The 12,629-nt window shown below is 45.6% G+C and overlaps 1 protein-coding gene across 1 annotated transcript in view; it reads left to right on the top strand.

The window, feature by feature from the left end:
- Positions 1–6,738: 6,738 nt before the first annotated feature.
- MEI1 (meiotic double-stranded break formation protein 1) overlaps positions 6,739–12,629 on the top strand; it is a 64,207-nt gene continuing 58,316 nt past the window's right edge. The window contains exons 1-4 of the mRNA XM_033118056.1: positions 6,739–6,909; positions 9,432–9,555; positions 10,363–10,413; positions 12,183–12,256. Coding sequence (XP_032973947.1) covers positions 6,739–6,909; positions 9,432–9,555; positions 10,363–10,413; positions 12,183–12,256 — 420 coding nt within the window. The remainder of the gene's footprint in view (positions 6,910–9,431; positions 9,556–10,362; positions 10,414–12,182; positions 12,257–12,629) is intronic.

The following is a 12,629-nucleotide window of genomic DNA, read 5'->3' as shown; positions in this document are numbered from 1 at the left end:
AAGTGGAAGAATGAGGAACACATTAGAGGCAAGGATGGTGCAAATACCCAGGTACCTGAGGCAGAGAAGTGGGGAGAATTAACAAGTAACATAGATGGAGAAACTCATTCAGTAGAATGGAAGAAAGAGGAGCAGGCTGGAGGTGAGAATGGCACAGAAATCCAAGCTTCACAGAAGAGAAACCAGAGAGAATCTGGAGGTAAGGATGGTACAGAGACCTGGGCAGCTGAGGAAGAAAACCAGAGTCAGTTAAGAGATGATATTGATAGAAAGACCCATTTATCAGAGTGGAAGAACCAGGAGCAGATGGGAGGTGAGAATGGAACAGAAATTCAGGCACCAGAGAGGAGAAACCAGAGAGAACCTGGAGGTGAGGATGGTACAGAGACCCAGAGACCTGAGAGAGGGAACCTAGGACAGTTAGATAGTGAAATTGGAGAGAACCATTCACCAGGGAGGAGGAACTGGGAGCAGACTGGAGGAAAGAATGATGCAGAAAGACAGACATTGGAGAAGAGAAACCAGAGAGAACTTGTAAGCGAGGATGGTAGAAAGATCCAGAGACTTAGGGGAGGGAACCAGACACTGTTAAAAAGTAAAGTTAATGGAAAGACTTCTTCATCAAAGTGGAAGAACCAGGAGCAGATTGGAGATGAGGATGGTGCAGAAATTCAAATACAAGGGAAGAAACACCCGAGAGGGACCACAGGTGGTGATGGTAGAGAGACTCAGGTTCCTGGGGGAGATTCCCAAGGACAGTTAAGAAGTCAAATTGATGGAGAGATCCCGATGCAAGGGAACCAGAACAAGAGTGGAGATGAGGATACTGCTGAAATCTGGGATGTAGGGAGCCAGAGAAAGTGCAGAGCTGAGGCTGCTGGAAGGCCTGGAGTTCCAAGGGGAGGAAACAAGGACCAAGTCAGAGGAAAGGCTGCTGCTGAAGACATTCTCCAAGTTGACTACTCTGGGAGTGAGAGGCCCGCAGCCCTCACGGGCTCTGGCTATGGGGCCATGGAACAGAAACAGGCAGTGGCCTCTGTTCGCTGTCCTGAGAGAAAGCTTCTCCCCCACTGGGGTGAACTCTTCCTGCTCGCCAGTGGAGAGGGAGAGCATTTGGCGAGCCAGAGCACAGCCCCTGCCCGGAAGCACAAAGTGGGGATCAGTCCAGCCTCCTGTCAGGCCCCACCTAAACCCCAGAGAAGCCGGCAAAGGGACAAAAGGATGGATCCAGGGAAGACTTCCGGCCTGGCTTGGCAGCTCCAGAACCCACAGTCTCTGGCTGCTTCCCTGAATCTGCCTTCTTCCTGTCCCTCTGACTCGTGTGGCCAAGCCCCTCAAACTGCCACAGCGCTGGTGGGTGCTCCCACTGCCCTCACTGTCCTGCCCAAGTGGCCAGTCCTCAAGAAGAGCCAACGACTGCTCCTGGAGTCCCTCATGCGGCGGAAGATGGCACACCTGAAGTGGGGCCTCCCTCAGCGTATTCTGGAGTCCCATTTGCTCTTTAACTTCTTAGGCCCGAGCCCACTGTCCTTTGCTGGGGTGCAGCTCCCTGGATTATACACAGCCTGTGAGCTCCAACGGCAGCAAGAAAGGCTTTGTGAGGCTCAGGGCTCCATGCCAGGCCTTAAGTCCCCTGAGAGGTGCCGGAGGTTTCAACCCTCAGAAAGAAAAAGCTTGAAACTTTCTACACAAGCCCGAGCTCTGGAGAAGTGTGGGTCACGGAGGTTGGAGACCACGGGCATTTCCATCCATCCCCCAAAACCCCAGAGAGTTAGACCACCAGGGGGCTCCAGAGAACCACAGAATGTCCTCGAAGAGGCTCTTCCTAGGACTAAACTCCCTGTTCCCAGGAACCCCAGTCCTGCAGCAAAGTCTAGGAGCTGGTGTGGCCAAGAAAGGGTCCGAGAGTCTTCCAGGGAGAACAGCATGGGCAGGAAAATGGTTAGGGCAGGAATCTCCCAGAGGGCAGACAGGGCTCCCAGCAGAGTGAGAACCTCGTACTCCAGGGCAGGCCACGACCGCTGGAGGAAGGAGAGCACATCCCAGGAGGCCTCTGAGCCCCCCAAACTCAAATGTCAGCAGCCCACACACTGGAGAAGAGGAAGCCTGGAGCCTGTAGAGGGCAAAAAGTCTGGGCAGCAGCCTCCCTCCTGTTCCACAGACATCTCCAGCTTCCAAGGTCAGGCTGCAGTGAGGCAGAGCATGACCCTGCTGAACAAAATATCCCAGTCCCCACCCGTGGCCAAGCCCCAGCCCCCAGCCCCCAACCTGAGCCTGAGGGGTTCTGATCCTACCCTGCTTCCCAAAGTGGTTGACCCACGTGTAAAGGAGAACAGCATTGAAGTCTGCACTTCCCTGAAGAGGGAACTTCAGCCACCAGGTCACTGCTGTGCTAGAGCAGCTCTTCCTAAGACAGAGCACCTGGGTCAAGGGGAGCCTGAACACCCAAATGGGGCCCCGCAGAATCCACCAGCCTCCAAAAAACTTGGTTTTATGAAGCATTTGAGATGTTTTCTGCTCCAGCGTTTTTTTAGAAAATAGGCTGCTGTTCCGGACTCCTCAGAACACATCAGAGAATGCATAGGAGTGGCCCGCTCGGCCCCAAAGCTTCCGATAAAATTGGTTATTTGAAACCTGTGGGGTTCTGATTTCTTTGGCATGTGTGGTGCGGGGTGGCCTGCGGGAGACCCTGCTCGCTGCGCCATTTGTCATGCAGGGCAGCCCGTGGGGTCTCAGCTCCCACTCCCCACACAGGACATGGTAAGGCGAAACAGGAACACCCACGGAGCCATAGGTAGGGGAGTCACCACTATATTCTCACTGGTGGCTGGGTTGGAGACACAGGAAGCAGGGGCCACACAATTCTCAACCCTCACTGCGCCGCTTGCAGGCTCAGCCACCATCTTCTTGCTAAGCCCCCATTTTCTTTGGTAGTGTAGCCACAGCAGTTATATTAGTGGCCAATGGCTCACTGGTTACAGCTGACGGCCAACTAGCCACAGCTGATGGCCATGCAATCACAGTCGATGGCCATTTACTACCTGAGCCAGCACCTTTCTATGTGAGGCCGAGAGCCTGGAAACTTCTTTCTGGGGCTCTGTCCCCACACACGTGTTTTCTGAGTGCCCCCTTTTGGGGCTTGGGATACACTCTGGGTGGGGGAGAAGCCACTTCTACTCTATGGTTTTTAAGGTTTGGGGAATGAGGGTCAGCCCAGCGTCATCTCTTAAGCAACTCCCCTCCCCGGCTCCTCATAGTAGGATTTACTGAGGTTTCTATCGTGGTTCTGTGCCTCCCTATTCCAAGCCAATTCTGACTGAGGTAAAATGCTCCAACAGCCTCAGCTTCTTGCGGGGAGGGTTGGTGTTCTGCACTGGACACTATTTTTCAGGTCGTTTTGGTCACAAGGAAGGGAAGCTGATCACTGGGCATCTGCCCTGCTGGGATTCTGCCGCCCATACACAGACTTCACAGAAAAACCATCCCCACCTCTCCAATTCTCAAGCATGCCACCCATAATGACCCGTTGCTTTGCCTGGCCTACCTGTGGGACATCCTGGAGCTAATAATTTGTTTTAATGAAGTCTGAAGCTTCTTAGCCAAAGGGCACTACATCTTGTGATACTTCTGGAGACAGCTTCTGAAGACAGATTCACAGAGCCTAATTCAGTGAGTGGTGGAGTTGGGAATTTAATTCAGGTTTTCTCCTTCTTTCTCTTTTATCCTCCTTCCCTTCTTTCCTTTCTCCTTTTCTGTCTTCTCTTTCCTTTAGCTTTCTGATTTTTCAATTCACTGTAAAACCCATAATGCTCACGAAAGAGTTTAGGAAATTCAGAAAAGGGAAAATAATCCATACTCCTATGACCCAGTTACTGTGTTTCTTCCTATGCATTGTTGCCAGCAAAGTGTTCCCATAGCAACTCATGCCTACCTTTACTGCTTACAGCATATATTAGGTTGGTGCAACAGTAATTGAGGTTTTTGCGATTGTTTTTAACCTTTTAAACCGCAATTACTTTTGCACCAACCTAATATACTGTGGTAGGCAGCCTCTAGGGCTCCCACTGCTTCCTACCTCCTGGTGTTGATGGCTTGTGTATTCTCTCCTTGAGTGTGGATTGGATCTGGGGACTCACTTCTAACAAATAAAATACAGCAGAAAGGATGGAATATCACTTCTGAGAACAGGTTACAAAGAGTGTAGCTTCCATCTTGGGCACTTCTCTCACTTTTTTGCTTGCTCCTGAGGGAAGCCACCCTCCATGTTGTAAACTGCCCTATGGAAAGGCACATGTGGCAAGAAACTGAGGAGGCCACTAGACAATGGCCATCAAGAAAGTAAGTTCCGCACGCCAACAGCCTTTGAGGAATCAAATCCTGTGCCGGAGTCTAAGCCGTGCCGGATTCCTGATACACAGAAACTATGAGATAATAAATGTTTGTTGTTTTAAGTCGCTGAATTTTGGGTCATATTCATTTTTTGTGACTATCATAACAAATTCTCACAAACTTGGTGGATTAAAACAATTGAAACTGATTCTCTCACAATTCTGGGGGCCAGAAGTCTGAAGTCAATATGTCAGCAGGGCTGCACTCCCTCCAAAGGCTCTAGGGGCCAATCAGTTCCTTGTCTCTTCCAGCTTCTGGTGGCTGCAGTTTTTCATTGGCTTGTGGTGCTATCACTCCAACCTCAGTCTTCGTGGTCACATTGCCTCCTCCTTTACTCTGCGTGTCTCAAGACACTTGTCATTGGATTTAAAGCCCACTGGATACTCCAGGATGATCTCCTCTTCTCAAGACCCTTAACTTAATTACAACTGCAAAGATCCTTTTTCCAAATAAGGTAACATTTTCAAATTTTGGGGATTAGGATGTTATATCAGTTTGCTCTGGCTGCTATTACAAAATACTGCAGACTATGTGGCTTAAACACATGAAATCTATTTTCTCACAGTTCTGGAGGCTAGAAGTCCAAGATCAAAATTCTGGCTGATTTAGTTTCCAGTGAGAGCTCTCTTCCTGGCTTGTAGACGGCCACCTTCTCAATATGTTCTCACATGTACTTTCCTTGATGCATGTATATAGAAAGGTCAAGAGATCTTTCTTTGTCTTGTTATAGAGCCATCAATCCAATTGGATTAGGGCCCAATCCTTATGACTTCCTTTCATCTTAATTACCTCCTAAAGGCCCTATCTCCAGATAGAGTCACATTTGGGGTTAAGGCTTCAACATCTGAATTTGGGGTACACAATTCAGTCCATAACAGACATGGGGATATCTTTTTGAGGGTTGCCATTCAACCCATTATATCGGGTAATTTGTTACACAGCAATAAATAATTAACACATATATACTCTATTGTAACAATTTGCTTGTCTGTTTCCTTGACTTGACTCCTAGTTCCTTGAGGACAAGGGCTCTCTCTTGTTCACTTTTGAATCCTCTAACTCCTGGCACAGTTCTTGGTTCAAAATTTTGTCAAAAAGAATACACACTTTGGTAGAAGAGGGTAAAGGGGGTCAAATATATGGTTATGGAAGGAGAACTGACTCTGGGTGGTAAGCATACAATATGATATACAGACGATGTATTATAGAATTGCACACTTGAAACCTATGTAATTTTACTAATCATTGTCACCCCAATAAATTTAATTTAAAAAAGAATACACACTTTGTTGACATTTAAAATATACATAGAATAATATATGGAAGATGTACATGACATAGTTTTCTCTGAGAAAGCAGTTTACAAACATTTGTATGTTGCTGTTGTAAAAATATATAGGAAAAGACTAGAAGAAAACATATCAAAATATTATTTTTTCTTTTTTATCAATCATGTATTACTCCTATAATGTATTTAAGATGTGTTGCTTGTTTTTTGTTTGCTTATTTATTTTACATACTTGAATATATAATTATTCATATTTTGTACACAGCATTTTAATTTTTCCATGTGAATATCTATTTTTCTCAAACATTACTTCATAATATTCCATTGAATAATCAACCATTATTTTTCAAACTATTTTGCCATGGAAAGCATTTTTTTCCCACTTAATCACATTGCTTCTGAATGTAGAAAACACCTCTTGAACTTACCTCCTTCAACATTAACCAGTTGCTGGGCACTTTGGTGCTAAATAAATCCTTGTAGATTAACGGATTTTTATTGTTAACATATTTAACAAAACATGTATTTTCTTCTTCAGTATTCCTTGTTTGCTCACAAAATCTCTACTGCTGTGCAGACAGATTTCTGTGAGAGGACATTTTACGGGAAACGTCTTAGAATCTTAAGACGTAAATTTAAAATAATAATACTAATAAAAGATTTTAGATAAAAAATCCCTAAGATTATTTATTTTTTTAATAGTAGAAAGAGATTGCTTCCTTTTTTAATAGTAGAAAGAGATTGCTTCCTTTTTCAAGGCTAATGACAGCTTTTTTATAAATGCTTTTCTACCTTCCATGTGGTCTACCTTCCAAGAAGATTTCCTGCCGACTCGAAGAGCAAACCACTTTCGGCTCAGCTCGATACTCTCCAAAGTCTCTGCGTCCATTACTTGCCCTCATGGACCACTGCTCCCCCGAGATTTCATCGCTCTCGGTTTGCGCAGGCGCATTACACCTCCCCTCCCCCCCCCCGCGCGCCGCGCACCGGGTTCTTTCAACTGCGCTTGCGCATAAACTGCGCGGGAAAACTCGAGGCTGCGGTTGCGTGCGAGCAGAGAGATGGCTGTGAGGGACGCGGCGGCAGGCACTCCGGTCCCCGGGAGGGACGAAGCGGTGGCGCTGCTCTTCGAGAGGGCCCATTACCGGCATGACCCGCGCTGGCTGCTGCCCGTGCCCCCACGCCTCTGCCTGGCCTGCGCGCTGGAGCTGCTGCCAGAGCCCGGCGTGTCGGTGCGAACTGGGCCCCCGCGTTTCCCTCATGGAACAGGGCCGCCCCTCGCCAGACCAACTCCCTTGAACTAAATTGGGCCCACCCGCCTCGTTGAATCTACCCCCTCCACAGGCCTGCCCCCCGAGCCTGCCAGGGCGGCCCTCTTTGCTGAACCACCTCAGCCCCAGCCTAACCCGCAGGCCGCCCTTTCCTAACGGGGCCCTGCCCCTGACTGTGCCTCATATGGACCTATCCCTGTCCGCACTGAATCTGGGGCCCCTAGGACCCCAGCAAGACTCCCTGGCAAGCCTGCCCGTCTTCTCCCTACTTGTGCTGCGGTGGGCTGACCCACTGCTCTCCGCCAGGATTTAGCCTTAGCTCAGGCTGCCTCCATTTTAGTCCCCTCTCCGCCAGTGAGCTAGGCGCCTCCTGCCCGTCAGATTTCTGAGGGTGTGAATGTGGAGGAGAGGGCTGCCTGGGTCTCTGATGACAGGAACGACAGGTGGAAGTTACAGCCAGGCAGAAGTGGGGGGAAGGGGAAGACTCCTAGGCAGAGCTGGCTGAAACATGGCTGCCGTTCCTTGGTGCCCGCCCACCTTTGAAGTGACTTTTCTTCATGGAGGCGTCCAGGACGAGTTTGGGAGATCAGTTTTCTCTCAGATTCATGGGGGGGTGGAGGTGAGGATGGAATTCGTGCCTTGGGTGGGAGGAGGGGCTAGCTCAGTGGTCCTCAAATTTTTTATCTCAGGATGCCTTTACACTTTTAAACATGGTGGAGGACTCCAAAGAGCTTTTGTTGATGTGGCTTATATCCACTGATATTTACTGTATTCGAAATCAAAACAAAATATAAAGATATTAATTTATTTAAAAATAATGTAAATCTATTACATAGTAACAAAATTATTTTTATTCTGGCAAAATAACTTAAAGTTTGCCATTTTAACTATTTAAGTGTACAGTTCTGTGGCATAAGTAATTTAAAAAGTAAAAATATATTTTCCAAAGCAAAAAAGATAGTGAAAGGACTGGCTTTGTCTTACACTTTTGCAAGTCTCTTTAAGGTTTAATAGAAAACACCCGGATTCTCATATTGCTACATGTAATCTGTTGTGGTATCACCTGTCATGTAATATTTTAAAAACTTCACTGTACACTTGTAAGAGAAGAGAGAAAAGGCAAATAGTATCTTAGTATTATATGAAAATATTTTTGATCTCATGGATTCCCTGAAAGGGCTTTGGGCATTCCTCGGGTCCCCAGATTATAATCTGAGCACTGCTGAGCTAGCTGATAACATCTGAGATGTATCATTGAGGCCAGAAGTTCTGAGGCTGTCATTCTTGGACAGTGAGTCAGAGATACAGAGATGAACAAACTAGTGAGGTAGGGGAGAAAATAAGAGAATGCATTTCTGGGAATTTCAAAAATGGACATATCTGGTTAAGTGTTGTGTGGGATAAGGAGAGAAATTAGGAAAGGTTTTTAGAGGAGGAAGCATTTGAATTAGGCTTGAGAATATGGGTAAGATTTGGACCAGAGGAGATGGGGAACTTATCCCAGGAGGTGGGGATTAGGAAGGATGAGTTTGGGAAGGTAATTAGAGTGTTTGAAGGGAAGTTGAGATTGGAGAGCCAGGTTAAGATCAGCTCCTTGAAAAGTCTGAATCCAAGCTAAGGAGCTTGGACTTAATCAGATTGTCAGGTGAAGGAGAGTCGTTGAGATTTTTTGAGTGACTCATTTAGACTACTAGCTACGTTTTATGTAGGAGGAATCGGTGAAGGAAAACAGGAGACTTGTAATAACAAAGGTTAGAGGCAATATGAGATGCCACTTCCCCTTTTACTTAACACAATTTTCTTAGCTTCAGCTCTCACCAATTGAAGGGGTGATGTAGTCAGTTGTACCCATGTTCCTGTTATATCCTCTGTGCACACCCCTTTTTTGACACAACTTTTGCTACTATCTTGAGCACTCTGCACAGCTACTACTCAGTTCCTTGTACAGGGAGGTGAATTGAGTGTGAAGATTTATGTCTACCTTGAGTGGAAGGATGTATTTTCTCTACTTCTGTAAGGTTGACAAAAGGTCCTCAGGATCGCTCTGCTGGACTGTTGAAGTGGAAAGCATTGACCTTTGACAAGACCTGGCTGGAGACTTAGATTTGAGTCCTTGGGAAAGTCTCAGCCTCAGTTGTCTTATCTCCAAAATGGCGATAATAATCAAAACCTGTTTCTCCTTGCTTCACCAGCTTGTTAGGGTTAAATGAGCAAGTAGACAAATGAATAATTTGTGAAGAGTAAAATGCTATGTAAATATAGGATATTAGGAACCTTAGCTCATGTATAATCCTCTGTATGTGTAAATGATGCCCTTTTCCATACTCCCTTGAGGGAATATGATCTTACCATAAATTAAATGATCCCTCCAGTATCATGTAATTATGTTTGTATAATTATATATTGTATATAATTAGAATTGTTTGGGCTCAGAATGGCTGAGACTTGGTTGCTATTGAACATTTTTCTTCATCTACCCTAAGCTGGTGCGCAAGAAACATGTGCTGTCCTGCTTCAGAGATGTCCTCGTGAGGCATGCCTCCCTGGTCACACAGCTGGTGGCTCAGGATCAGAGAGTCTGTATTCACTTCATAAACATGCTTTTTGGTGAGATTAAAAGGGAAATGACATGAATTTTGCATGTATAATATGTATATTTGCTTTTGGGGTTTTGGAGAAATGGTCTTGGAAAGATAATTTAGACTTTTTGCAAGATAACAGTTTAACTTACTGGCAAATTGTTTTGTCATAATGATGAAGAAATAGTCACCTTTCTAAGATACGCGATGCATTGTATGGTAATTACAGCTAAGAGGTTAGTAAAAATGTGAGATGAACGTGGGGAATGTGTGATCTTTCAAAGAGGCAGTCTGTGTGGTCTTTGAACAGGATCAGGAGGGTCAGACTGGAGTTTGCTCACCTGGCTGTGACCTAATTGAGTTACTTCCTCGATCCTGTGCCTTAGTTTCTTCATGTGTAAAATGAGATGGATTAAAAGGTCCGTTCTCTTAATACAGTTATAATGTCCTATGGAATGAGCCCTTTCAAGGAGGAGGGGAGCTATCTTGTATTGCGTACTTTTCTCTGCTAGAGGCTTTTCAGGCTTTAACCTGCCAAGACAGTCCTTTAAGGGAGAGACGATGATCCCCAAAGCCCCGGGAGGTCATAGCTAACAACTGGCAGAACGAATTTTACCCCAGGTCTGTTAGACTTTACAGCACACAGTTTTTATGCTGTACCACACTGGCTGTTTTTATTCCTTTAAAGCCAGAGCGGGTCATTGAAATTCTAGGTGTTTGGTGGGAGCATGAAATTTTAAATATTGCTTAAAGCTGCTGTTCGTCTTAGAATTCAGTGTGCCTTTGTTTTTCTTTTAACTATTACCTATCCCCTCTTCCCTCCCTCTGCTCTAAGGACTGTTATGCAATGTGGAAGATGGGAGTATAGCAAATCTCTGTATTGAAGGTAAGGTGAAATTGTGTGTACCTAACATTTGAAGCTGGAGATTTTAGCCTGAATGCAGCTCTCGTTATTTGATACACGGATGAAATGTTTCATTTTAGAGACAGATAAAGAAAACTCAATTAATTGTCTGCCATTAATTCTGCATTTCTTTCTTGGGCACCTGCTCTGTGCCAAGTACTGTATAAGACACTGGGGATACACAGATGAATAAAACATGGTCCTGCCCTCTGAGAGTTTATAATCTGGAGGAGAGCCTGGCTGGTAAATACCAAGAGCTGCTGAGTGCTGTTAGAAAGACATGTACAAGACTGTTTTTACTACATTCATATTAGTTGGTTGGAAGTTGTCTGCACATAGGTGGTGGTTAAAGCTGTGGAAATGTGTTGGTTTACCTATAAAGGACTAAAGAAGAAGGAAGACGAGAGTACTGGGGTAGTAGGATTCTTGCAGAAAGAGCAAGAACTGCATCAGTTAGGGTCTAGTCAGGAAACAAACCACACCAGTTATTTGAACAGAAAAAAACACACGCCACTTTAATATAGATAATTATTATCTAGGTAACTGAAGGCAAAAAGAGAACACCAAGTTTTCACGAGGTAGCAATTTTAGAAAGCAGCTCACATTCCTAGGGCTGGGAAAACAAGGGAGAGGTTGGAATTATTAAACTACAAGTTTGGAGGAAGGACCCCATGTAGGAAACTCAGACCTCTGGGGAGAGGATGCTGCTTGGCTGCTGCTGGGCCAGGAGCAGCCAACCACACACTTAGCATCCGTAACTACTAGCAGCTGTAACAGATCCTAAGTCAATATGATCTGTATGTACTTCTGACCATCTGTCAATCTAGACAGTGTGGACAAACAATGTATCACTTGAAGTTCTGACCACCGGAAGGGGTGGGAAGATTTCTCTTCACCGTTTTCCTCAAGGCCATCTTGAGTGGGGCTATAATTCTAAAGCCATTCGCTTCTGCTTTGTGCTAGCATAGCTTGCAGAACCCTCATCAGACCCCAATAACTTCACTGAGGTGGTGGACACTAGATGGAGACAGCAAAACTACAGGGCAAAGAAGGACTTGCTCCTTCCTCAGTTTCCTGTCTGCTCCCTGCATTCTTCCCGTTTCTGTGTTATCCTAGAATGCTTATTTATCCTGGAAGTGGCAGAGCCTGCCCACAGCAGTAGCTGAGTCTAGTTTGCAGCTTTTCTCACACTTGCAGAGCCAGCCTCTTGTCTACTCCTCCTTAGAGACACTGGCAGAAGCATCACAAATGATTGTGTAGAAGGGCAGGCTGGGGTTGTGAGATATTATTGGCAAAGGCACTAATAATTCTATTTTCTAGCATATGAAGGAGCAAATTCTGAGGAAGGAGAAAAAGTATAGATAATATAGTAGTTTTCAACCTTGGCCTCACAATAGACTTACCTGGGGAAAATATCCAGATACTTAGTTTAGGCTCTTTCTCTAGAGATTCTGATTTAATTGATCTAGGGTGGGACTTGGGCATTAATATTTTTTTTTAAGCTTCCTAGGTGATTCTAATGTGCAGCCTAGTTGTGAACCACTGATACAAAACAATGAAGAAGCCAGAAATCCTTCGGTCTGGATGTGCACAGATGTGTGTGTGTGTGTGGGGGGGGCGGATAGGGGGCGGATAGAAAAGATGACTAACACAAATTAACACAAGCAAATGACTTTGAGTAGAAGGGCTATGAAAGGTGAACTCTGGGCCAGGGATTGTCTTCTGATTAGTAATGCTATTGTGTTGCTCAGTCCTTATCCAGCTTACAACTCAGCTGAAATTAGAGCAGACCATTCATTGCCTGCTGGATGAGTGCCACAAAGAGGTCAGTAACTAGCTGTGGGTTCCTGAATACCCCTCAGGATCCTCAGGTGTCAGAGCTGGGCCAACCCTTGTTCGGCTAGACGAGGAGATTGAAATCCAGAGATGAGGAGATGAAATCCAGAGGAGAAGGGACTTGCCTGAGGTCACTGAGGCAGTGGCAGATCCAGAGCTGGGGCCTGGGTCTTCTGATCCTGCTCCAGTACTATTTGCCACTTCCTTCCTTCCCCTTTCAATCTCCCAAAAGCTACATCCATGTGGTGAAGTTCCATCTTTCTGGCATAATCATTCCATGGCCATTCTCTGTATCTTCCTACAAAATATAATGCAGATTTCCTTGACGAACTTGTCAAGGAAATATGTTCACTATGTCTTGG

The sequence above is a fragment of the Rhinolophus ferrumequinum genome, chromosome 10 (genome assembly GCF_004115265.2).
Source record: "Rhinolophus ferrumequinum isolate MPI-CBG mRhiFer1 chromosome 10, mRhiFer1_v1.p, whole genome shotgun sequence".
Lineage (NCBI taxonomy): Eukaryota > Metazoa > Chordata > Mammalia > Chiroptera > Rhinolophidae > Rhinolophus > Rhinolophus ferrumequinum.
The sequence above is the reverse complement of the archived record's forward strand: the minus strand, read 5'-3'. Positions and strand labels throughout refer to the sequence as shown.